General features: G+C 48.6%; 1 protein-coding gene across 1 annotated transcript; it reads right to left on the reverse strand.

Moving 5' to 3' along the window:
* Nucleotides 1-15,061: 15,061 nt before the first annotated feature.
* On the reverse strand, nucleotides 15,062-26,617 carry Slamf8 (SLAM family member 8). Its single transcript, XM_004671162.2, has 5 exons — nucleotides 26,577-26,617; nucleotides 22,691-23,017; nucleotides 17,836-18,141; nucleotides 17,649-17,756; nucleotides 15,062-16,033 (listed from the first exon to the last, which is right to left on the reverse strand). Exons 1-5 carry the CDS (start codon nucleotides 26,608-26,610, stop codon nucleotides 15,972-15,974), a joined length of 837 nt encoding a protein of 278 aa, XP_004671219.2. The 5' UTR covers nucleotides 26,611-26,617; the 3' UTR covers nucleotides 15,062-15,971.
* Between the last annotated feature and the right edge of the window lie 254 nt (nucleotides 26,618-26,871).

A 26,871-nucleotide genomic window follows, 5' to 3' on the forward strand; every position in this document is an offset into this window, starting at 1 on the left:
TAAAACTACCCAGCTCCTTTGAGTTTCAGAGTCCAGGGGACTTGGGCTGGAGAGATGGCTTAGTGGTTAAGGCATTTGTCTGCAAAGCCAAAGGACCCAGGTTCTATTCCCCAGAACCCACATTAGCCAGATGAACAAGGGGCCGCATGTGTCTGGAGTTCATTTGCAGTGGCTGGAAGCCCTGGTGCACCCATTCTCTCTCTCTCTCTCTGTCAAATAAATAAAAATAAAATATTAAAAAAAAGAGGCAGGGGATCAAAACTTCAGTCCCATTCCTAAAGCTCCCTGGGAACTTGTTTTTTTTTTTTTTTTTTTTTTTTTCTTTTTCTGGCTTGGTCCTCTTAGTTGGTGGGAGCTTGGGAAACTCTTTTTATCTGTTTGGCTCATCTGGAATAATCATTTCATTTATTTCTGGTGTGTGGAAACAAACCCAGTTATATTCAGTTCTATGCTCTTTTTTAAAAAAAAACCTGTACAATTGATTCTTTTTTTATATAACCATAGAAGTCAAACAGGAAGGGATTTCGGTGTATCATGGTATCACCGGTTTTCTCAGAAATACACTGAGAGTTCCAATTTCTTGCTTTTTGTAAGACTTAATATGCATTGTAATTGTGACCTAAATACCAAATTGACAAATATAACCTGAGGGCCAAATATGGCTCAACACCCTATTTTATAAATAAATCTTTATTAAGGCATTTCTTGTTCCTAGGGAGAATGTGTAAAGGGGAGGAAAGGTGGCAATAGTGGCTGCTCTGTGAAATTTGAAGGAGTTTGGTGCCTGTGCCTATGGTGGGGGGTGGACAAGATGACCTTATGTCGGCCTCCTCTGGTCATGACCTTGAGCGGCCTTCTTGCATGCATTTTAGATGGACAGGCAGGATGGGACCCTGAGAAGCAGGGCGGATGGAGATGAGATGGAAGCTCCTGAAAACGGCAGGACAATAAGCAGAAGAGCGTGGGGCCCGAACTACTTAGCTCATTTTCATAGAGGCTGAGTGAGGTGCTGGTGGGACCTATGTGGACTTTGGGGTGGGGAAGAAGAGAAGGAGCAAGAAAAACCGTATTACGTATTTGTGAGATAGCGAATGTTTGCAGGTGCAAAGGCACTTGTTTTAGAGTCAGACAGAACTGGGTTTATAGTTACTGAATAGGTCGCCAAAAGCTCAGTGTCTTCATCTGTGATATGCGGTGCGGTTGGGTCATTGTATGTGGTGAGCACATTACACAGGCACTACATGGTAAGGACTCACATCCCACAGCAGGGCCTCAGCAAGTGGCTGGTCCTTGTCCTCCATAGCTAACATGTACTTTCATGACTCTTGAGAGAGGACAGGCCTGGACGCCTGAACCCAGCCCTACAGAGGTGAGGGTGGAGGCTGAGGCTGCGGGAGGTCCCCGGGGGGGAGGAGGATGGGGAGAGAAGAAAGAAACTTTGGAATCGCATGTGGAAACAGTTCACCACCTGGGGGAAGGAACACGGAGTCCGGGAAGCAGCAGGAAGTGAGGCAGCAGGAGAAGCAGGACCGGCCTGCGAGGCCTGGAGTGTGCATGCGCCCAGGCACTAATAAGGCTCTCATAAGTAATAGCGACACTGGTGACGACACGAGCTCAGCACGTCCTGTCCTCCTGGTCTCTCCCCGCGGACCTCCTTCTCTCAGCTGCTGGCACTCAGTTCACCGCCCAAACCTGACCCTGCTCCCGTGCCCGCTGGGTGCCCTCCGAGCCCGCACCGCGGCCGCTCTGCCACGTGGGCTGGCTGTCCCGAAGGCCCTTCGCGTGACTTTCTCAGAGCTGAGGACGTTCTCCAGGAGGGTGTGCATAGATGCGCTTTAATATGGGGGTGGCCTGGGGGGGGGTGGTGGAGAAACAACTCAGTTTCGGAACCAGGCTCCTTGGGCTCCCACGAGGCCACACGCCCTGCTTGGGGACTCTTCTCCCAGTTCCCTCCACGGTCCCTGGTCTTCCCCTGCCCTGTCGCTGCCAGGGCGCCTGCCGTCTCCAAAGGCTGGGATTCAAGCTCATGTTGTCCCCCCGGCCCGGCTCAGCCCCTTGACCAAGGTGGTTTTCCTTGCCTCTCCTCCCGCCCTCCCTGTCCCCTTCCTCTGCCTGCCTCCACCGAAAGCAGAGGCGCCTTCCCCCGGTCTGGTCACCTCCGCCTCTCTCCTGCTCCCAGGCCGGGAGAAAGGGTGTTTGTTATCTTTTCCTGTTTTGGGAGCGGCCTGTTATTCTCCATCTTAGTCAATACAGGCTTCTCCTGCGGGTGGCGGCCTTCCCTCCTTTCTCAATATGTACTCCCTTGTGAGCTCGGGAGTCCAGAATCAATCAATCTGTCTTTCTCAGCTGATGGATAAAAATAAGAGCGATGGACAGGTTAGGGCATAGACAGTGCTCCTTGAAGAGGAAACATGCTACAGAGCCACAGCCACAGCCCTCTGCAACCCCTTCCCAACCAAGTACCTGGGAGAGAGGAAGCAGGTGGTTGGCAGGACTGGCGAAGCCTTGGTTGATGACCTCACAGCCTATCCAGAGCCGCCTTCTGGCCCATGCCACTAGGAACCCAGGGCGCTACCCCGGGGGCAAGGCCTTATCTCTAGCTAGAGACCCCTCCGTTTGAGAGGTTATAAAAGTAAGGAATTGTGTTAGGTCAGGTTCGCTGTTGACCTTCAGACCTCGGTTTCTCCCCCTTCTGTGGGTGGCCAGGGTTAGCAAGAAAAGGATATTTCACCAGAAATTCGTACCAGCACCTTTTTCTTGAACCGGGTCAGAGATCTTTATCCAATTTTATTTAACAGTTTGTGCTGGTGACTCCTCTCCCAACTTGGTGTAATGAGAGCAGCCAATGTGATTTGTGTGTGTGTGTGCGCGTGTGTGATTACTTCAGGGTGATTGGTTGGGAAGGTCACACATATCCTCCTCCTAAGCCCCTCTCAAAGGTCACTGTGGCACTTACCCTCTCAGAGAGGCCCAGGGTGGACGAGCAGAGCCGGGCAGGAATGGGAAAGCGGTGCCACCAATGCTGTGGACCTGCTAGGAGAGGGCAAAGGGCCCTGTCTATGAGGTAGGTCATGGTGCCCTTGTTGCTCTGTGAGCAGTATGTCAAAACTCTTCTTATTCAGCATGCGGGTTTCTCATTGATGGCTTGTTAAAGACTTGAGGAAATGCCGTGTCTGTGATTGCTGCTATTAAAAAAATTGAGCAACAGATCCTTGGTCAGGTGCCTAACCTGCTATTATAGCATTGTTCCTGTGGGGAAATCTGATTTTTTTTTTCCCCGTTCAGTGAACATTAGCCTTTCCAGGAATGGAGCATATTTTCTGAAAAGGGGAGTCATGGGGTCAGCAATATTCTCCCACCCAGAACACCCCACCTCCCTACCTCATCAGCTAAGATCTGAACACCAGTGAAGCCCGAGTTTGTGCCCCAAGGCCAGGCTTCTTTCTTAAATTCCATACTTGCTGTCTGCTTAGATATTTAACAGTTCACACTTAGCAGGCCCTTAAATCTACCCCAATGTCTTACCCCTCCTGGCTGATGGAAACTCTGCCCTCCCCTTTCTTTCTCTCAGCTCTGCCCCTTAGCCTTGCTCGTCCCCACCACATGCCCAGGGTCAGGAAGCCCTGGTTCTACCTTCAGAGTAGGGTTCGAACATGAATTTCTTTCCTGTTGCCTTGAAGCTCCAAGCCACCCTCATGTCTTGGCTGAGTTATAGCTGTGGGACTCCTGGTAACCACTGTTTTCCTTCCTGGTGCCCTGCAGCTTCTTCTCAACAAAGAAGGCTGTTAACTCGCTTTGCTTGAACCCTCAGAATGGCTTCCCAAAGTCCAGGTGCTTTCCCTGTCACTTCAGTGACTTGATACACTTACTGCTCCCCGTCTTCCTGGCTCTTCCCTCTCGCCACACTGGCTCCTGACCCTTCCTGGGTCACTTCAGGGATTTTCTCTGGCTTTTTCTGTTTGTCTAGAATGCTTCTCTCCCAGATTGCCCAGTGTAAATCCTCACCTCCTTCAAATCTTTGCTCAGCCGTCTCTCCAGTGAAGTCTGTCATGGCTACCTTAATGAATATTGTAGTGAGCCTGCCTGTGCTTGTCATTGCTTTAAAAAAATTTTAGTTTGTTTTCAGTTTTCTTTTTTTTTTAGGTAGGATCTTGATCTAGCCCAGACCGACCAGAAATTCACTATGTAGTCTCAGGGTGGCCTTGAACTCATGGTGATCCTTTGCCTCCTGAGTGCTGGGAGTAAAGGCATGTGCCACTTCGCCTAGCTGTATTTAATTTTTTAAATAAAAACATTTAAAAAATTTAATTAATTAATTTATTTGGGGGAGAGGAGGAGTAGGAGAGAGAGGCAGATAGAAAAAGAGGAAAGGCGCATCGGGCCTCTAGCCACTGCAAACAAATTCCAGACACATGCGCCACCTTGTGCATCTGGCTTATGTGGGTACTGGGGAGTTGAACCTGGGTTGCTAGGCTTTGCAGGCAAGCACCTTAACCACTAAGTCATCTCTCCAGACCCTTTTTTTCCCCCTTTAAAACATAGGTTCTGGGATCTGATCTAAGGTCCTCATCCTTGCATGACAAGTACTTTCTGACTGAACCATCTCCCCATCTCACGACAGGGGTCTTTGGCTGTGTTGTTTACTGAGGTACTTAAACTCCTAAAAATGCCAAGTGGGCACTCAATAAATGTTCCAAAAAGAAAAGAAAAGAAACAGGACAAGGGAGAGGGCCACCTATGGCAGCAGGAGTTAATCTTCGGTCCCTCAAACCCTGAGGAGGTGAGGAGTTGGTGAGGAGTGCCCCATCTTCTTGGGAATGGTGAGATGGCAGAAAGTTGTTTGAGCACAGCCTACTGATTCCCTTGACCTGAAGAATCTATCTCCAACCCTGAGACCCTGGACTCCCTCAGTGTAAGGGATATATAACAATGGACTATTGCCTACTTGCATGCTCTCCCCTACCTCACATGAACCTTTTAATTAAAAAGTATGCTTTGGGAACGTGTGACAGGACTGGGATATTAAACTTGATCCAGGAGCAACCAGCCTTCCCGAGGGAGACCATTAAACTCATTTGGAAAAGTCAGAATGATACATACGACAGTTGATTCAGCTTCATGTCAGCTGGGAGGGCTGAGGCTGTGAGATCATTTGAGGGATGGCCTCTGAAAGTGGGAGTGCCAAGGGCTGAGACTTGACTCATTTCCTTGGAAAGCAAGGATAGATAAAGGCATGTAGCCAGGCTGGGGGTTAGGGAGAAGAGACTGGATAAAGGGACAGGGTACATGAATGTGTCAGGCTTAAGGGACAGATAAGAGCCCTGCCAGTCTAGAATGGAAGGTGTGAGTGGCAGTCACCTTCAGCTTAATGCCTCTTAGGGCTGGCGCTTAGAGGGAGGAGGCGGGAAGCTGCTGGGCCGCAGCAGGGCCCTGTATTTCTTCCGCTGTCCACTGTCTATTCAAGCTTTATCCTTCCATCATTCTGGTTTCCTATCCATCTTTCTCAGACTTCCCTGACCCAGACCAGACAGTGGGAGGTGACTCTGTTTCTCTTTAGTGTTTAGAACCTGGCTGAATCAGTCTTCCAGGGATGAGGTCTGCAGTCCCAAAGCTGTGATGGTCCCCTGAGGCAGGGAGACAACTTGGCAGTGGCGTGTTTGTGTGTTCTTCCGACAGGAGGATATGTGGAGTGGTGGGTAGGACATTCATTAGGGGCAGTGATGGCCACAGGAACAAGAAACGAGGAGGTGTGTACAAAAGACCGCAGCATCTCCTCTGCCCCCAGGCACCGATTTGACTTCCCTTGACTCGCTGCTCACTCTTCCCGAGGAAACTCATTTGCCCTTGGAAGTACCTAAGCCATCTCCAGCCCAGAGTGGCTGAGTGTTCAAAGACAATGTCTGCTTTGGCTGTGCTGCAGTTCTGGGGCCAGCTGTGAGCCACCAGCAGGCAGGCACTGGCCTTTAGTCAGCATGTCCTCCTAACCATCCTACAAGGAAACACGCTACTTTCTTTTCCCCAGTCACCTGCTCTGAGGCAGCAACTCTTAATGTCCTCCCCACAAAGGGCTGTGTGAGCCTCAGGCCTGAGTAATGTGACTCATCTCCAGGGACAATCAGCGTCTAGCAAGCCCGTCTCTCAACAGTGAGCAAAGCATCGTCTTCTGTGTCTGATCACGCCTCCCTGACCAAGTCATTGTCATTGCTTGGAAGGGCTTCTCCCAGACAGCATCTGGGCGCTCTACCCAGTCACTCCATGGGGGATGGGAACCCCAAATTGTGTGGGCTTGTAGTCAGAGGGTTTGGGGTCAGGAATAGTTCCTCATGGCTACCGAGGCAGCCCCTGCACTCCCTGCCACCACGGACTTCAGGTTCTGATGTTTTAGGATTTTCTGGAAATGGGTAGACAGAATCCAGGTCAGGTGACCAAGGTGCTACAAGATTAGTTTGGGCTGAAGATGCTGTGGGAGAGGCTCTTAGCTTAAAGATATCATGTAGTCCTTTTCTCCTCAAGTTCACATTCAAGGAGCCTTGCAGATCTGAAGTGTGAAAAAGCACTTGATGATAGGCGTGCCCTGGTGTTCCAGGGGAGAGTAGAGGGGCAGAGGAGGACTTTTCTTCACGTTGACTTACATTTAAAATGTGTTTACTTATTAGAGAGAGAGAGGGAGGGAGAGAGAGAGAATGGGCATGCCAGGGCCTGCTGCAGCAGCAAACTAACTCCAGATGCATGTACACTGGGGAATCCAGCTCGGGCCATTAGGCTTTGTAAGCAAGCATCTTTAACTGCTGAACCATCTCTCCAGCCTCCAATATTTATATGATTTATCTCAATATATTGCTCAGCCTCCGAATGTCTGTTTCTTTGTAACCCCCTGTCCCCTGAAAATAAATGAATGAACTCTCGACTTTAGCCTACAAGGTGCTTGTCTCTGGTCACTTTTGGTTTTGGTGACTGGTACATTCATGTGCCTGGTCACTCAGGTCAGACACACCTTGACTCCCCGCCCCCTTTAACCAAAGACACCTCTCTTCCAGCTCTGCTGTGCTTTTTGGATTTACCTGCTTCTTCCCACCCCCTTTCCATCTCCATCTGGATTCCAAGCTGCATCACTTCTTTGCTGCTAGGATTGCTGCAATCATTTCATTTTGGGGCTTTCACTCTCCCTCTTCCCTCTGTGCTGCACACAGCACCAGTGTGGTTTTTTAAAAATGCAAGTCTGATCATGTCATTTCCCTTTCTAAAGCAGTTTCAGTGGCCTCCTTTTTACATTTATAATTAAAATTTAAATCTTACCTTGTCCTACCAGGCCCCACCTGACCTGACCTCTGAAGCTAGCTTCTCCTAAGATCTCTCTTGCTCATTATTCACTAGCCATGGGACCTTCCCTTAGACATTCACACATGCCAAGATCTTTCCAGGATTTCTATTCTTTCCAATTCCTCAGCTTACAGGCCTTCCTGGCTCTGCTTTATTAATTCTAATTCTCCCTGCTGGTTGCAGCTTTAAATGTCCCTTCCTAAGAGAGAGCCTTTCTCTTGCCTCCCGCCAGCTATGTTTTGCTGCTGTGTTATTCTCTCTCTTGGTTTTCAGTTATTTTCTTCTGTATAGCTTAGCACAGTTTTAATTAAACCTTTGTGCTTATTTGCTATGTCTGTTTCTGCCTACTCTAGCGCAAGCCTTCTGAATGCAGAGACATGCTTATTTGACTCCTGGACAGAGGGCTTCCTAGTGTCTCTTGCACATAGTAGGTCCTCCTTAAAGGTGTGCTGAGAAAAATGAATCCTGAAGTTAGACAGTTTAGCCTGCCAGGAAATCAAGGTCCCTTCTGTTGGGCATCTTCTGGGCTATAGCAGACTCTCAGAAGCTTGCGTTTAGCTGTGGTAGTATGGATTTGGGAATTATAAGAAAAAGACCAGTGGGAGGAGGTCCTTGTATTTCAGCCCAGTGTTAACGTTTGTGATTATAAATCATGCTAACAAATTATTAACTTAAAATTTGTATGTCTCTGCTTTTCAAAGTGACTTGGATGCTGGGTTTGGATTCAGAAATCTTCCATTCATTGGGGTTTCATTCATAGCAAAACCTAGGCCACTGTCCTAGGCCTGAGGCTGGACTTCTTCTCTCCTCTCTCACAGCTCCATCACACACAACGTAGGGCTTGGTGCCCATATGTGTGGATGCCCTGTGAGACCCACAGACCCACCAAAGCTACTCAGACCCTGAGGCACACATATGAATAGTTTTGACCATGTTCGGTAGGATGAAGCCAGAAAAGCCCCGGAATTCCCGAGTGGACTGGGAATTACTGGATTTTGAATTCCTGTAGTGTGGTCCTGGTGGGGAGTGAGTTCGAGGTGATCGTCCCTTGGCTCCTTGTTGGTGGAGGTGAGCCAAGGAAGGCCCTCTGTAACACAACCAAGGAAGCAGCCATCTTGTCCATGGTGCATGCTGATGCTGTCTGTGGGCATGGCTCCCCAGGTATAGCTGGCAGGGAATGGACTGACGGACATGATGCTGTCTGTGGGCATGGCTCCCCAGTGGTAGGTAGCAGGGAGTGGACTGACGGACATGATGGACATGATGCTGTGGTATTCCTTTTGGGATGCTGCTGCTTGGACTTGGATGAGGCTCTGGATGGTAGCTCTGGTTTTGTTGCAGAATTCTCTTACAGATGATCCCGGGACTAATATTTTCATCTTCTTCTGACTGCCCAAGGCTCAGGACTCCTGGTAACTCAAGATCCTCCATCTGTCCTCTGCATATCTTGTCTTCTTGCCAGGCCTGTGGTCAGTCCATCTGCTGTCTGTCCCTCGTACATTCTCATGTGGAGGCTTCATAGGATGTGGGGATGTGTGATCAGCACTTAGAAGACTCCAAGCTCCTGGATGTTCATGTGTGTGTGTCAGGGGTTGCGGGGGGGGAACACTGTTGGGAATTTTCTGGGATATTAGGGGATTTCTGACCAGGGAAGAGAGAGGGCCAGATGACTAGTAGATTAAGGTGGGTAGGACTGTCCAGGTGGGCAGGTGATGATTGCTTGGGTCTGGTGAGCAGAACCCTGGTGAGTACTTGGAGCTCTGAGCCCTGCAGTTACTCTGGTGGGGGACAGGCAGGTGATGGTGAGTGGGCCAGCCAGTGCATGCAGCGAGCAGCAGCTAGGATGGAGACCTTCTCATTTCCCCTCCAACTGGCTTGAATTTCAGTGAGTTTACTTGCACTTGAGATTCCTGAGTGGCCCTAGCCAGGGAGCGCAGCTTGAAGGGCAGAGGTAGGCTTGCCTGCGGGAGATGGGGTATGTCAGCTCCTCAGTCTGGCATCCCAGGTTGGACCCTGGCTCAGGAGAGTGTCGCTGGTCCTAGCACCGCCCTTCTTTCTTTTTGAGGGAGGGTTTCACTCCAGTTCAGGCTGACCCAGAATTCACTGTGTAGTCTCAGGGTGGCCTTGAACTCATGGTGATCCTCCTACCTTTGCTTCCCGAGTGCTGACGTTAAAGGTGTGCATACCATGCCCAGCTCTGCTCTCCTTTTTCTGCAGTATCTGGAAGTGCCTGCGACATCTCTGTTTTCTGGGAGCACAGTCCCACAGCACGTACTGCACTGGGGAGACGTGCCCCCCGGGGAAGATGCCTGGCCAGGCTGTCTTCCATTACTGCCAGCTGGGGCTATGTTTGCGGACAGAGCTTCTGTCCATTCTTACCATGTTCCCTGGGGACTGGACTGGCCCTCAGTGGGGACAAGGTTTCGCAGGTTAGACATGCCTTTGCACTCATGGCTGGGGGCTGTGTTGCTGTTACTGGAGTTGTTGACAACGAGGCTGTGAGCCCTTTGAGGGCAGGGACCGGGGTGGTTGTCAATACTCTATGAACCCTTGTGCTGCCACGCAGAAGTTGCTCAGGAAATGCTCACTGGGTGAACAGATGGACGCGCTTCCTGATCTGCGGATGCCGGCTCAGACTCCTTCTTTGGTGTTTTATTTTGTTAAACCAACTATTACTTCTGACACAGTGTAATACGTCACCACTCCACTGGCCCCAAAGGAAAGTCCTTGGCCTCTGCTAAACTGATCTAACTCCACTGGTTGGGAACTGGATTACCAGCAAGCAACCAGGGAACAGAAAACAGGACAGAGGTCCGGAGGGCTGCATCCCCGGCTTCTGGCCTCAGTTGCTTGGCCTTTTCTTTGGGACACTGAGCTGCCCACACTTTCTAATAAATTCCTTATTGGCTTCAATTAAAGCCAGAGTTGCCTTTAATGTTGCATATATCCAGAGAATCTTGATTGATCCAAGCATTTTTCTTGAAAAATTTAGCGTATGCACACATGTACCACGTTGCACGGAGGCCAGAGGACAACTTTCCTGGTTGGTCCTCACCTTTCACCTTGTTTTGAGCCAAGGTCTCTCTTGTTTGCTGCTCCGTTTGTGAGCATCTAAGTTTCTGCTTCCGCCTCCCGTCTTGCCGTGGGTGTTCCGTGATCACACTAGGCTGCCACAGCTTCCGGCTGTTATGTGAGGTCTGGGGATCAGAACTTAGGTTCTCAGAGTTGCACAACAAGCACTTTATCCACCGAGCCACCTCCCCAGCCTCGGCATTTTCCTCCTCAAGTAGCCTGGAGAGCATGAAATTTTCAGTAGCTTTTTGCGCTGTACTTTCTGGCTTGGATGATGCACTGTTTCTCATGTTTTTCCTTGATAATGGTTTCACTCCTTCCCATCACTTTCCCTTTCTTTACAGTTCTGATACTTTCCCCAAGCATAGTGAGGGAAAAAAATGGCAGAAGGAGAGAGGCTAAATAAGTTTCTTTTCATAAAAACATGACTTTCTTCTCTTTCTCTATCTTCCCCTTTCCCTCCCCCCTTCTTTTCTCTCTCTCCCATTATAATCAAGTCTTAGTCAACAACTAAACTAAACTGCGACTGTTTCTGACATCCAAGCATCGTCCTGTCACCTACCTCTGTTGTGTCACTGTTCATTCTTTCTTTTCTTAACTTATAACACGTTCTTACCATCGGAAGGATCTTTTTAAAAAGTCTCTCGTCGGGCTGGAGAGATGGCTTAGCGGTGAAGCGCTTGCCTGTGAAGCCTAAGGACCCCGGTTCGAGGCTCGGTTCCCCAGGTCCCATGTGAGCCAGATGCACAAGGGGACGCACGCGTCTGGAGTTCGTTTGCAGAGGCTGGAAGCCCTGGCGCGCCCATTCTCTCTCTCTCCCTCTATCTGTCTCTCTCTCTGTGTCTGTCGCTCTCAAATAAATAAATAAAAAATTAAAAAAAAAGAAAAAGTCTCTCATTGTGTATGTGCATCTCTGTATGTGTGGTCCATGTGTGTGAGAGTGAGCATGTGTATACCACAATGTGCATGTGGGGGGGTCTTTTGTTTGCAGCTGCGTGCTCCAGGCTAGCCAGCCCATGGGTTTCTGGGGTTCTCCTGCCTCTGCCTCCTGTATCACACTTACAGACACACACTGCCACTTCTGACTTTACTTCAGTCCAAACCCAGGCTTTCATGCTTACACAGCAAGCACTTTTACTTACTGGAGCCATCTCCTCAGCCTGTAGAAGGATCTCATACACTGGGGGAAGGAATAACACACAGGTTTCTTCTTGGCTCTCAACTTTGATTGGTAGGAGTGACACAAGCATCGTGTCTGGAAAAGTACACGATAGTTAATGAGCTAGGTCTGACATGACCCAGAAGAACAGAAGTCTGGATATTTGTGCCATGGCTCTGTCATTCTGGGCACAACATCCTACCTAATATGAAGTCTCCAGTCTACGATCTTACTCGGATGGTTCCTAATTATCCCTACTCATTGAAGCAGCTCATTGCATATTTAGGTTTCTTGATTTGTTAGAAAGTTTTTTTTTTTTTTTTTTGCCTGGTATTGTCATGCAGTGTTACAGGCTCGAGTGATTTAGAAAACTTAGAGCTAATTTTGAGGTTACATTGACTAATTTTGTCCTTTTAGGGGATTAACAATTCCTTTTGGCCTCAGCTTTCCACATAAGAAATGAAAAAAGCCAAACTGAGTAACCACAAAGTTTCCTTCCAGCTGTAATATCCTCTTCTTCATGTGACTCTATCTGCCTCTCGGTGACATGCTCCATTGGTCCCAGTTACACAGTCTGGGTTTATATTATAGCCCTTCAAGTATTTGTAGGTCCATGCCTCTCTGAGTTTTTTGTTTTCAGCTAAACATGGCCACTTTCTTTTAGCATTCCCCATATGGAAAGGGCTTCTGGACTTGTCACCATTTTCGAGTTTTCTTATGTCTCCCTGAGAGTGCACTGAGACCCAGACGAGCTCCTCAGTGGAATGTCCTCCTACCCAGCCTGGGTCCAGCCTATCCTTCGAGTAATTAGGATCGGCCAGCATACATCCTAGGGGGAGCAGCCGCTCAAGCTTCCCTGGATCTGGGGTTGTGTCTTGGGAATTCACAGCCCTTCTTTCAGGCTGTTTCCAGGGCAGACTCAGGGAGCTGTGCAGTCAAATCTGCCCAGTTGCTTCCCTGAGAGATCAAGTAAGTCATCAGGAGCTGGTTAACAGAACAAGCACTGCTTTGTACATATGGGCTCAAGATTTGCCAGAGACATCTTTGATGCTTACAGCAGTTTCTTCTCTTCTCCCTCCCTTTCTCCTTCTCTTCTCCTCCCTTCCCCTTTCCTTCTCCTCTTCAAAACATGTCTTCATAAACAAACAAGCATACAAACAAAAATAGTTCTCAGGGCTGGGAAGATATGGGTAAAATACTTGCTCTATAAACATGAAGAAAGACCTGAGCTTGCACTCTCAACACCCACGTACCACCACCCAGGAGAGGTGGCATGCTCCTATGTCCCAGTGCCGGGGAAGTGGACACAAAGAACCATCGAGGCTCATCGGCTAGCTAGTCTAGGGTAAACAGTGAGTTCTAGGTTCAATGAAAGACCTTCTCTCAAAGAATAAGGTAGCGGGTGACCTAAGAGGACACATGATGTTGATCTTTGGCTTTCACATGCACATGAACACATGTGTACCTACACACATATGAACACAAATACATGTTTGCACATTACATGCATATACATGAAAAATAAAGTTCTCTTCAAACTTTCTCCTTTGCTATGTCCTTCTGTGTTCTCTCTCACACACATACACACATATATGTAATGTTTTTCTTTTTGTCTCACTCTGTAGCCCAGGCTAGACTAGGAATTCCTGTGCAGCCTAGGCTGGCCTTGAACTTGCAGCAATCTTTCTGTGTCAGCCTCTTCCTTCATGCTTGCCTGCATTCTCTTTAAGATCTCTTCTTCTTTGTCTCTTCTTCTTCCTTCCTTCCTTCCTTCCTTCCTTCCTTCCTTCCTTCCTTCCTTCCTTCCTTCCTTCTTTCTCTCCTCTCTTCCCCTTTCTTTCTTTTCCTGTTCTCGTTCCTCTTTTCATGTATGTGTGCATGTGTATATGTGTGTGTGTGTGTGTGTGTGCTTGTGTGTGTGTGTTTCTGGAGATTGAAGTCAGTGCCTCATAAATGCTAGGTAAATGCTCTACCATTGAGCTATGACTCAAGTCCTCTTTGCTTTTTGCTTTCAGACAAGGTCTTAGCCACTCTGAAGCCCGGGCAGCCCTTGAATGTCAGTCCTTCCACCCGAGTCTCCTGAGTGTGTAGGATTATAGGCCCATGCCACCAAGTCTGTTTACCTTATCCTTTTTTTGGAAATATATTTTTATTTACTTGAGAAATAGATAGAAAAAGAGAGAGAGAGAGAAAGAATGTGGAAGAGAAAGAATGAATGCGAATTGGCATGCCAGGGCCCCTTGCCACCTTGTGCATCTGGTTTTACATGGAGAATAGAACCAGGACCAATAGGCTTGCAAGCAAGCACCTTCAACTGCTGAACCACCTCACCAGCATCCCCCGCCTTAAAAAACAAAAGCAAAAACAACACAGATACTGTCAGCATCTAACATTTACTTATTCAGATGACCTTCAACAGAAACATCATGAGGGCAAAGGTCCTTAACTGCTTCGCCAGTGCCTTGGAGCACGCAGGATGTGCCGAGCCCTCCTTCATGTTTGTGGTGATGTCACTTCTAAAGCGTCAGGCTCAGTGCTTCTTGGCACAAAGATTGGTCTCACAGCAACACCTTCTGCTTTCTAGGGAGAGGTTAACAAGTCCACTAGTTGACAAGCGAGTCAGTGGGGGACGGGAATAGTTTATTTAAGCAGTGTGGACCTGTTCCAAGAGGACCTGGTTCAATCGGCTGCAAAATCAATGTCTAGGCAGGGTTACAAGGAGTCACCTCTTTAAGAGGAGAATGGTGGGCCCCACCCCGGTCAGAATGACTGAGATGAAATGAAGCTGTGGAGTGAAGGGAAGAGAAGTGGAGAGTGATCCGTGTTCTATCTTTCCAGAATTGCTAGACCCTGGACTTTCCTTCTCATGTCATTTTTAAGGGCAGGCTGATCTTGCCTATGACCAGGCATGAAGAATGCCTATGGGTGGCAGATGAGTGACGCACCAGCTGCCAGTTTGGTGGGCATGTGGACTGTGCAGGAAGGTTTGGGGAAAATGGTACGGGGGGGGGGATGCATGAGAGGGAAGAGGATTATGAGAAGCTGGGTGACCACCAGGGAGCCTCTGAGCAGAGCCTGGAAGAGGGAAATCCAGGAGCCGTGGATCTCAAGCCAGTTGTGCCTTCACTTGTCTCAGGGGAAGTGACTGCCCAGGTGCTGGGAAAAGAGGGGAGGTGCTAGGGTAGGGCTGGCATCAAGAGCCTGAAGTCACCTTGGGCACATGTTCAAAACCTATCTCTATTTCCATACCCCTTCCTCTCTATTGTTAAGACTTCCGTGGGGGTCCAGGACAATAATCTAGTTGCATTTGGGTGAGCGTAAGCATAAACTTTATTAGTTATTGATCATTCCTTAGGGAAAATTTAACTCAAGTTTTTTTTTTATTATTAATTCCAGTGGCAATACATAGGCCAGAGTTTTTCCAGAAAGAATCACTCAGTGACAGAATGCATTTTATAAGATGGCTATAACAGCATCTGCTATTAAGCGTGTCAAAGTGACCTTGAAAATCCTTTAAGTAGTAGGGTCTCTCTTGTCTCTCCCCTTGAACTTGTATGGATTGTCCATACTTGTATCTGAAAATCAATGTGTCAGATCCCAGAATGCTTCAGTGCCCTTCCTTCCTCCCCATCATTTTCCGTCTGTGTAGCTCTTCATGGTGATTTGCTCTCCCAGTTTCAGAAAGAAAGACTTATCCTGACTTCAGCAGTTTTTCTTGAAGCTGTTCAAGAATTTCCTGCTGGCTGGGCCAAATCCACCGTCTCTTTTTCTGGTTGCTGTGCTAGGATGGAAGAAGAGAACTCCAAATACCAGCCTCAGGTCATACAGGAGGCCTGAGGTCAGTGGAGGTGAAGGCGTCTATTAGTTGCCCACAACTATCATTTGCCTTTGATGGGCCATGAATTCAGATGACTTGAAAGACCTTTAGGCCAGGAAGAGAAACCTCTGTTTTCCATCTCTCTGGTTCTAGACCTTGTCCCATGATCCCCTCTCCAGCATCAGGAAGCTCCAAATCTGGAGCACTAGCAGGTGATTCTGTTTCCCTATTTGTTCAAATATCTGATGTATCTTAGAGTCCAGGACCTCGGCTGGGGGTAGTTGGGTAATACTTCATGTACAGTGGTGAGGAACCTTGGGCAATCAATGTCTGTATAGATGTCCTTATAGATTCTGGAGAACTGGGGTTCTTGAGGGATGACCTCTTAGCTCACCTTGCTAAGAGAAGAGCCAAGTGGGGAGAAAGAAGCACTTTCTATCTTCACAGAGCAGTGACTGCCCAGCCTGCTTAGAGGCGAGGCGGTGTGGGAGATAGGACCCCGGCAGTTTCCAGGCACCAGCCATGTTCCACAGCATTGTTCAGCTGGTCAGGGAACCTCCTTGTGATCCAGGCACCACCTGATGTTGTCCTTCTTGGCACATCTTACACAGGGGGGGTTTCTGTTTCTGGAGCCACTCTGTCAGCACAGGCATCTTTCTTTGTCCCTGGTGAGGAGATCAGAAAGTTACCCTCTAATGGCTGGAATCTTGATGTCTTTGGCCTGGCTTCAGGCCTCTGAATCCTAAGAATCTCAAGATAAAGTCATCTCAGGCAAAGGGACATCCTTATCTTCTAGCACCCTGGGAGAAAAGAAATTCCTTAAGAATAAGAAGTTCTTCCTAATGCCTACCCTTGATCTGTTCCCATGCCACACATTTAGAAGGTATAGAGAGCCAGGCCTGTAATGGGCCTGGTTCTATGATAAGAAGCCTCAGTGACAGAGCTAGGACTAGTCTGGGGACCCATTGTGTTGAACCTTTCCACCATCCCAGATGGCCAGGTCCTCTCTGTCCCTGATAGTAGCCAAAGCTGCCCTTTTATTAACCCTGAAACAACAGGTTAAGTGAAAGGATGGCATGGTGAGATCTCATTCGTATGACATTGACAAGATAGACAGATGTCCATAGGCAGAAGGTGGATAAGTGGTTGCCTAGGAATGGAGGAGGCATGGGAGACTTGAGGGGTATTGCTAACTGGTTGTAGGATGTCTTTTTGGGGGGAGGAGTGTGGTGATGGAAATATTCTGAAATTGGTTGTGGTGATGCATACAGAACTCTGTGGATATACGAAAGCCACTGAATTATGCACGTTATGTAGGTGAATTGTATGGCAAATGAATTATATCTCAATAAAACTGGTTTCCAAAAGTTGCTTCTTTCCTGGCTTCTACCTTCTTGCCACAAATCTTGGGGAGTAAGGGGCCAGGCCAGACCCTCCCTCTGGTAGACAGGGCCTGAAGACAGAGTTCAGTCTCAGGTCCTCCCTCCCACAGTCCTTCCTGCCCCCCTGGGAGAAATACACAGGAGTCATTTTCTCCTTGAATTCCTTTCTCGTGGCTGGGACAAGCCCCTGGCCTTCCAGATACCACCTGCCACAGTGAGGCCAGCAAGCTGAAACAGTTTGACATGAAAGCAACAATGAAGCCCACATCATTTGGTTTCTTCCTTCAGGCACAAGGCACAGAGAGGGTATGTGTGTGTATGGGGGGGGGGGAGATGCAGGGCTAAGCTTCATGGTGATTGCAGAACCTGGTCCAACCCTCAGAGCTTTCCTTCACTCTCTGCTCCAGGCATTGGTGTTATCTTCCATTGGCCAGGGAGGGGCTTCTCTCAGGAAGCCTTTTCTTAGGAATGAAGGGCTGCTCAGAAGTTAACAGGAAAGGAAGTGTAATTACTGTGGGATTGGAGCACGCAATGCAGATTAAAGGAACTTCATTAACCAGCCTGAAGGTGGGGTTGTAGAGGGAGAGGACGAGGAAAGTCTTGCTGGAACACGCTCACTTTGAAGATTCAGCAGAAGGCCAACTACAAAAAGGGAGTTGGAGAGGGAGAGTCACAGACAGCGTGTTCTAGGCAGAGAGAAGAACATGTTCACAGGCATGGAGATGTGTGTGGGAGAGTTGCATACTTTAGAGAACTGCACCAACTTCACCTGGCTCAGTCTGCTTGGATACCGAAGCAGTAGATGAAGGAGAGTCTAAATGGAAGGAGGTGCAGCCTCTGCCCCCTCCCTAGAGGCCCCACCCGTTCCGCCCATGTTCTGCACCTGCAAGACTTCTGCCTGCGCAGGGGCCACGGTGCCACACCCAGAAGAGACCAGCTAGGATCAGGAGCAGCGAGACGGGCGCAGCCACCAGCAGCACGTCCTTGTAGGAGGCCCTCCCTGGGGCTAGACACGGAGGGGAAGGGTTAGCGGTGGGCCTGGCCAATTCCATTCCTCCCCCTCTGCCCACTGGCCCTTGGCATACCTGCCTCGTGATGGCAGCTCTCCCAGGGGATGACTGTGGCCACATCCAAGCTGACAGGGTTGGAGGCAATGCAGGAATAAGCCGCATCCTTGTCTCCTGGTCCCAGCGAAACATGCAGCCCCTGTCCCTCCGTGGAAAGGCTGGGTAGTTGCACTCCAAAGTCCTCTGGCCCCTCCCGTTGCCAGGTATAGGTAACATCACTGGTATTAGGGGTCCAGCAGGTTAAGAAAACCTGGCAGGTATTTGGGGGCTGGGTAACCCCTGCTACAGCAACAAACACTTGAATGGTGGGTTTGGGTACCGCACCTGTGTGAGAGGAGAAGACCAGGTGTGCAGTTACGGGGGTGCTGGGCCAGCCCACAGCTCGGGGCCCGGGCCCTGTGCATGCCTAGAAGACTCTCTCGTTCTACAACTTTGTTTTTCTTCTCAGTGTCCACAAGACAGAAGCTGATTCCCTAACCCTGTATTCCAGACCCTTCATGAAATGACTCATGTCTGCTTCCCAAGCTTTACTTCCTGCTTACAACCCGTACCAATCTGTAGTTCTCTCGAACATGTTTTGTTCTTGTTGTTTAGTCATTTTGTCTTATTGTATTTTTGTTTTGCGACAAGATCTCATGTATACCGTGCTGGATTTGAACTTGCTATGTGTCTGAGGATGACCTTGAACTTCTGATCCTCCTCTGCATCCCCAGTGCTGGGATTACAGGCATATATGCCACCACCGTGCTCAGTTTATTAAGGTCAAACCCACGGTCTTATTCATGTTAGGCAAACATTCTACAAGCTGAATTACATTTTTAGACGCCCCCTCTTTTTTTGGTGTTTTGAGGTAGGGTCTCATTCTAGCCCAGGCTAACCTGGAATTCACTGTGTAGTCTCTGGTTGGCCTCGAACTCACAGTGATCCTTCTATCTCTACCTCCTGAGTGCTGGGACTAAAGGTATGTGCCACCACACCTGGCTTCTTAGCCCACTTAAAAATGTTTTAGTGGGGAGACTTCCGGTTAAGATGGCGGCGTAGGTACCACGCCAAAGCAGCCCAGGGGGAAAAAGACCAAAAAAACTCAGCAAAATACACACTTTTACTAAAAAGCGAGCTGTATAGGAAATTGAAGTGGCAGTGGAGAGGTAGAAGAGATCCAGAGCCCGTGCAGGCCGGCAAAAGCGGGCCGGGCAGGTCTGCCGACTGTGGCGGTGGCAATGCACCAGAAAGCGGCTGGGCTCGGCTCCAGCCGCAGGAAAAGCCAGGTGCGGGAGCTTCCCCTCACACCGCGCTCTCCTCAAACTCTAAAAATGTTTTAGTACTTTACTGTGATAAAACAATCCAAAAGTAGACTATACAAAAAGGAGACTATATATATATATATATATATATATATATATATATATATATATATATATGGTTACATAATCAGAAAGTTAGTAAGAAATGAACAGAAAAGAGAATAATAATAATGAACTGTACAAGTGAATTAGAAGCAGACACTAAATGGAAAAAGACATGGCCTCTAGCCACATATGCATTCCATAATAAAGAACGCACCCTACCTTTCATGCTTCCATACAGCTTCCACATGGCTCACCTACACATAAACGCTCCCTCTCTCCTTTTCTGAAGACAGAGTCTTAGCTTGTAGTCCAAATGGGCCCGAATTCATTATATAACCCAGGCTGGCCTCAAATTCACAATCCTCCTGCCTCACCTCCAGAGTGTTAGGATTGCAGGGTCATGTCACCATGCTCTGGTCCTGTGCTTTCCTTTCTTTCTTGCCTAGAAAACTCATGCGTCCTTCAAGTTCTGGCTTGGACATACTGCTGAATGTCTTGATTACAAAGCCTCTGACAGTAAGACTATGGCTCTGAGCTCTCCAAGGTCTTTGTTTATTATATATTATTATTATATATGTGTGTGTATTTATATATAATTTATTTATTTATATTTATATATATATATACAATTTATTTATGCAAGAAAGAGAGGAAAGGAAGGAAGAAAATGGGCACAACAGGGCCTCTAGTCACTGCAAATGAACTCCAGAAGCATGCGCCACCTTGTACATCTGGCTTACGTGATCTCTGGGGAGTTGAACCTGGGTCCTTAGGCTTCGCAGGCAAGTGCCTCAACAGCTAAGCCATTTCTCCAGTCCTGTTTATATCTTTTTGTAGCACTTCTTTCACAGCGTGTCAGTCAGTCAACAAGGGATGACACGTCATTATTAATTAAGGCAAGAACACTCATTCCTAGACTTTTGAAGCTTAGGTGAGGGAGACAGATGCTGGCAGGTGATTATGAAGAACCCAGCAAATAATTGCGCGAGGGTAGAACGCTGGGAGGGAGGAGCCCAGAAGTAAGGGTTCTCTCTTGTTATCTCAGTAATCTTCACTCTGTGCTGGCAAATTGGGGCTTGATACCTGAGCTGTTGAACAAATTGGTATCCCGGCATCCTAAGCAGTGGATCCCTCATTCCTGTATAGATTGATGAGCCGACCCTGAATCTCTGTGGCTGGGGCCAGTGGGAGAGCATTATGGTGTCAACAAGGGGGGCTCAGTCTCTGACAGCATTCCAAAGTCAAGCGGCGTAGAGCCTCATTAATGCCAGCTCAATCTGGTGGGATGTGTGATATGAAAAAAGAAATGATTTGCTGGGCATACTAATAGCATAAACAAAGAAGACGGGGTGGGGGGGGATGTTTACACCACTTAAGAGAACAAGCTGCCTTCCCAGCGCGATCAGGCACCGGTAGAAACACCCATCGACTTTTTCTAGTAACCGATCTGCTAATCCAAATCATTCTTATCTATTGTCAAAGCAGAGCTCCCGAGGACGGCTGCTTGGCGGCTTCCTGCAATTAGTTCTAATCACGCTATGTATTTGGAAGCAATAAAACAGCAATTTCCTTGAAATCTGTAATTCAGATCCCGAGAACCAGGCATTTTGGAGCGTACTGGCGTGGGTGCCGCGTGCAGGACCGCAGTCCGCGTCCTCAGCTCACAAGCGCAGCAGCTGAGGCTTGCTCGGGGTGCGGGGGAGCTCCGGGGGCTTGGGCGGCTGCAGGGGTTATTCACCGTGCAGGGCCGTCGGGCTAGGGGGCTAAAAGGGTGCCGAAGTGCAGTCAGCATGCTGCTTGCTAAGGGGTGCCACCTGGGTCAGCGCGTCCTTCTTCCAGAGGTGCGCCCTCTGAGGGCATGCCAGCAATCCGGCTCGGCTGGCCCAAGGGCCGCCAAGATGGCGAGTCTCAGGGACAACCCCCCCGCCCCCTTAGTTTGCTTACATCCTTTCTCTTCCTTTCTTCTGTCTTCCCAGCTGCCTTGCCATTCTTAAATTTGGACTCCTTTCACCCTCCAAATTTTCTGAGCTTTACTGACTGGTGCTTTGGAGGTTCTTATATGTCTTTCCCAGGCCATCAAATAGACAAGGTGAATGGGAGCTAAAAGACTTTATTCCTTGAGCAGCAGAAATGGATGGAGGGGGTGGAGGAGGCAGAGGAAGGGTTGTTGGGAAAGAAAAACAAAGGCCACCTGCGCCTTAGAAAATTCAGCCACTCCGGCTGTGAGAAAGACGCAGCTGCATGAATAACCCTGGCAGATACTGTGGACCCCAAGACATTAAAATAGTGATTGCTTTGAGCCCTTAAGTTTTTTAATATCATATTCTTTTTTTTTTTTATTTGAGAGCGACAGACACAGAGAGAAAGACAGATAGAGGGAGAGAGAGAGAATGGGCGCGCCAGGGCTTCCAGCCTCTGCAAACGAACTCCAGACGCGTGCGCCCCCTTGTGCATCTGGCTAACGTGGGACCTGGGGAACCGAGCCTCGAACCGGGGTCCTTAGGCTTCACAGGCAAGCGCTTAACCGCTAAGCCATCTCTCCAGCCCTGAGCCCTTAAGTTTTGAGATGGCTTTGCAAAGGTGAATGAATGATTGAGAGAACCCAAACGCATGTAGTTAAACATCTCTCTAAAAGGCCTCTCTGTGTGATGTGTTTTGCTATATAGCCATGGCTGGTCTGGTACTTGAAATGCAATAGGAGTTGGCCTCCAACCCACAGCAATCCCCCTGCCTTAGACTCCCAAGTGCCAAGAGTATAGGCATATTCCACCACACCTGGATAAAAGACCTTTTAAAACATATAGGGGTGGGGTTCAGATCAGTGGTAGAACTGGGACTTAGCACGAAACAAACAACAAAATCCCAGACCAAAGAACAACAACAAAAGCAAGCAAACAAAAATACCCCACCAGTTACACCAAAAAGAAATATAACACAAAAATCCTGTACATAACTATATAGTCTATTTTGAATTTAATTTCTAAGTTAAGACTAGTTATGTCATAGTGTACTATACAACCTTTTCTTTTTCTTTTCAGTGACTGGTAAATAAAATAATGGTACCACTTATAATCTATATAATGATACCCTAGAATTAATGGCCAGCCAGGCTTTGTTCTACATGCATTTGCAAAGTCCACTGCACTTCAGCCTGTGCTGAAGCGCTGGTCATGGTAATATGATAGGACTCACTTTATAAATGACAAAGGTGAAGGTCAGGGAGGCTAAGCGTCATGTCCCAGTCTGCTGAGCCAAGAAAAGACTGAGTGGAGCACAGACAAGGATGTGGCGGCAAGGCCTGCTGCTGCTGCTCGAAGGCGCTCACCTGGGAGTGTCTGTGAGGATTTTTTAGATGTGACTGCTGGGGAACAGCTGTTCCCTGACTTCTCAGCATGGCACGGGCACAGACCTTAATTTTCTGGAACCTAGCCCTCCCCAGAAACCCTGGCTTAGGATGCCTAAGTGATGCTTTGTGAGAGGAGGGGTGGAGGGGTGGTCAGAGAACCAGCGTCAAGTACACTCACCATACACCTTGAGCTGCAGAGTCTGGCTCCACGTCTGACCCCCTGTGTCCACCATCGTCAGGGAGAAGTTGCCGCTGTCACCAGACTCCAGGGGCCCAAGCTCCAGGCTGAGGTTGGTGTGTAGCTGAGTCCGGCCCAGGAAGCGGGAGTGGTACAGGGTTTCCAGGGAACCCCGGAAAGACGTGGCCAGGAGTTCTTCAGAAGGCCAGAGAGATCGCCAGATGGCTTCTCGGACTTGGAAGCCATGGGGCCCCTCTGCCACCAGCAGCACCGAGCTCCCCACCTTGCTCAGCACCTGGGTGCCAGTCACTGCAAAGGGAAGGAGCGCTGGAAGGACAGAAGCACTGGTCACTCCACTTGCGTGTGCACAACCCTCTCTGGCACGCCTGCCTTCAGCTGAGCAGGGGCTAATGATGGTCCCTTCACCTCTGCCAGCTCCACTGAGTTGAGGATGCGCAAGGGTATGCCATGGACTAGGGATAAGAAGATCAGGGAGAGATGGTTCATGAAGCTCACAGAGGAAACCAGACACTCAAGAAACACATACATTATGTTAAGTGGGCTGGAGAAATTGCTGAGTGGTTAAGGTGCTTGCCTGCGAAGTCCAAGCACCCAGGTTCAATTCCCTAGTACCCACGTAAGCAAGATGCACAAGGTGGCACATGCAATTTGGAGTTTCTTTGCAGTGGCTGGAGGCCCTGGTGCTCTCTTTCTCTATCTGCCTCTTTCTTTCTGTCAAATAAATAAATAAATAAAATATTTAAAAATATGTTAAATATCATGATGGGGGAAAAATGGGTGCTTGGGGAGAACACAGGTAAGGTGGTAGTGGTCTTTACTTTCTGTCAAATAAATAACTAACTAAATAAAATATTTAAAAATATGTTAAGTATCATGATAGGGGGAAAAAATGGGTGTTTGGGGAGAACCCAGGTAAGGGGGCAGTGGTCTTTACCTAACCTTGAGGGACTCAGAGAAGAAATGGTTAAGGTGAGACCTGAGGTGGAATGGGCATGAGCCAGGCCAAGCACTGGCTGCTGGAGCAGGGATGGGGAAGGGCTACAGGCCAAGGCACAGTGCTGGGAAGGCCGAAGGGAGGAGGCAGCATGTGCACTGAGGAACTGAAAGTGGGTCTGGGCAGGGGGAGGAATTAGGAGATGACGCCATGGGGTTGGTGAGTTCCTGCCATGCCACAATAGCACTGGACTCTGAGCTTTTCCCCTCAGAGCAAAGAGGGTGGGCGTCTCAGGTAGGGGTTAGACAAGAAAATGACATAATGAGATGCATGGCGAGGAAGATGGCCCAGTAAAGATACGGGAAATGCATTGGAGGTGGGCTGTTTATATTAATTCAAGGGAGAGGTGACGGAAACTTGAGCAGAGGAAGGAAGCAGTAGGGATCGGGAGAAGTGAGACAAGAGATTCATGATGTGATTGGTAGATTTTGGCAATAGTTTGGGTCTGGGATGTGAAGGTGAGGCAGAGATGTTTCCCATGTCCCTGGGATCCACTGGGTACCGTGATCTGTGGTCTGGAACAGGGAAGAAACTGACAAGGGGGTGAGAGGGAAGTTGATGCGGGTCTTGAGGGCTGTATTTGAGTTTGAAGTGTGAGGAAGACAATTCTGCTTGTAGTACCCGCCTTCATTTTCCCTAATTTCTGCTCATTCTGGAAGCATCAACATCTGCTGAAACTTCCTCACTTCGATAAGGATATACCTTTTGTGGTAATTTGAATGGATGTCCCCCAGTAGATTCAGGAGTTTATTAAAGCTTGTAACTTAGATCTCCAGCCTGGCTGGAGGAAGTGTCACTGTGGGTGGATCCTATGGTCCAGCCCTAATGTATGTTTTTTGGAGGGGGGGTGGGAGCGGATCTGGAATTCCAGTCTAGAGGTATGCAGAGCGCTTGAGCTCTGCCTGGGGTCCCGGAGTGTGCTTGCTTATGGGGCTGGTGGTGGTGTTTCTTTCTGCGTGGACCTGTGAAAGGAGGCCAGCTTCTTCTGCCCTTATGGAACTTCCCCTGGATCTATAAGCTTCAATAAATCCCTTCCTCCCATAAACTGTGCCTGGTCTGGAAGTTCATCTGAGCAACGTGAAGCTGACTGCACCTTTTATGTCCCCACCATGAGCAAGGATCAGTGCTCATCCTGTTGTTAGCGTCTGTTTCTGAGTCAGCTTCTCCCATCAGTCCATGAGCTCTACAAGGCCCCCAGAAAAATTTTCACTCTTGTACTTGCAGCACTCACCCGGTTTAGGACTAGAAGGTAGAAGCCCAGTAAATGGCATTGAATTCGCTGAGAACTGACCCTGAGCTTGGTGCAGTGGGAGGCCCTGGGATGCAGTCACTAATGGGCCCAAGTGCTGGGCGTTGGGTAAGGAGACCTTTTCTGGGTGGTCACTCATTGGACCACAATAGCTCTGGTCCTTGTCCACCTTATTGCCCTCCTGGCCCTCGTTGTCTCAATCCTGGTAAGACCTGACTCCAGTGTTAATGCAAAGCAGAAAAATAGCATACAGAGAGGGCTGCACTGGATGCCAGTCAAGACCGAGGTTCTGTTCTTTCCCAGCTCTGCCTCAGTCAGCTGTGACCTTCTTCTGCATCTCACCTTCCTCCTCTAAGTAAAGTGAGGGGCCTGTGTCAGATCACTTGTATTGATCTTTTCCACCAAGAACCCTTCTGAAAATTATTTAAGGTCTAAAGATGGAGCTCAGTGGGTAGCCTACCTAATATGCACAAAACAAAATCATTGAAAAATCAACATGTCCAGGGTCTAGGACAGTGTCGTCATATATCCACTGACTTGAAAGGCTTTGTGAATTAACCAAACTGAGGCTTTATGCACAACATAAATAAAATTAAAAAAAAAAGTCCAATGTCTAGGGCAGGGGCAATGTCCTCACATACCCAGTGACCTAAAAAGTTTTGTGAATTAACCAAACAGGCCTTTTGGAGGATTAAGGTGTGATTTTCTACCCACATTGAGAGATTCTGAAGAAATATGTAGAGCATTTTGAGACCTCGAGGCCAGGCAGTCAACTAGGAGTGCTGGACAGAGTGACCTCAGAGTCCTTATGAATCTGATGTAAACAGTGGTGTCTTGGGCTTTTCTGCACCCCATGACTCCCATTCCTGGGCCTGAGGAGGGGAATGCAGGTATCAGATTGGTGGACGGGTCACCCAGTGCCGGAAAGCCCACATCTCAGCCTCCAACATCAGCCAGCAGCCATTCTTGAGCCTGTGTGGACCATGTTTACTCTGCTCCTGCCTCTCCTCTACCCAGCGTCCACCTTGCCTTGTATAGGTGATAGGGAGAGAGAACCTCAAGTCCCCACATGCCACTGAAAAAGCACACTTCTCAGACCATAGGGATCATGCCTGCCCTCCCCTTTTCTTCTCTCTCTGGACTCTGGTGGTCTTCACTATTCCTGCACCCAACTTTCTCTCCAAACCAGCAGGACCAATGGCTCTGTCCTAACTGTCCTGGGCCATACAACTTACTGTGTCTCATGGATATAGATGCCTCTGGTGCTGCCACCTTCTCTCATCTAGGACCCTCCTGCATCTCTTTGTAGGCCCAGATTTAAATGGTGCCCTAGAAGCTGCTCTATTCTTCACTATGCCTTTAAAAATCATTTATGTGCAAGGAGAGAGAGAGAGAGATAAATGAACTCCAGATGCGTGCACTACTTTGTGCATCTGGCTTTAGGTGGAGACTGGGGAATTGAACCAAGGTCATTAGGGTTTGCAGGCGAGTGTCTTACTTACTGAGCCATCTCTCCAGCTCTTCACTAATGCCTTCTTAGCTTCTGTCTTCTCACTCGGTTTTGGAAGGAAGCTGCCTAGAAGTCTGAAAAGGGCAGCCAGAGAGAACGCTGCCCCACTTACCTGCGCAGAGAAGCAGATTCCACAGAGACCACATGGCTGTCCTCCTCCGGAAAACACTGCCAACAATAAGAATCCAGGATATCCCAGTCCGGAGGAGAGCATGGAAGGAGCTGTGCCCCTTCTGGGAAGTCCCATGTTCAGAAAGAGGAATCTGGTTCAAAAAAAAAAAGATGCCTCGAAAGTGAAAACAGCCAGGATGGAGTAGAAGTTGGCTGTGGACCCAGATGGCCTGGCCGGGCTTCCAGGAGTCAGGTCACTTCTTGTAAACCAGCCTCCTTTCCGTGCACATGGCTGC

The sequence above is a fragment of the Jaculus jaculus genome, chromosome 1 (assembly GCF_020740685.1).
Source record: "Jaculus jaculus isolate mJacJac1 chromosome 1, mJacJac1.mat.Y.cur, whole genome shotgun sequence".
In the NCBI taxonomy this organism is placed as follows: domain Eukaryota; kingdom Metazoa; phylum Chordata; class Mammalia; order Rodentia; family Dipodidae; genus Jaculus; species Jaculus jaculus.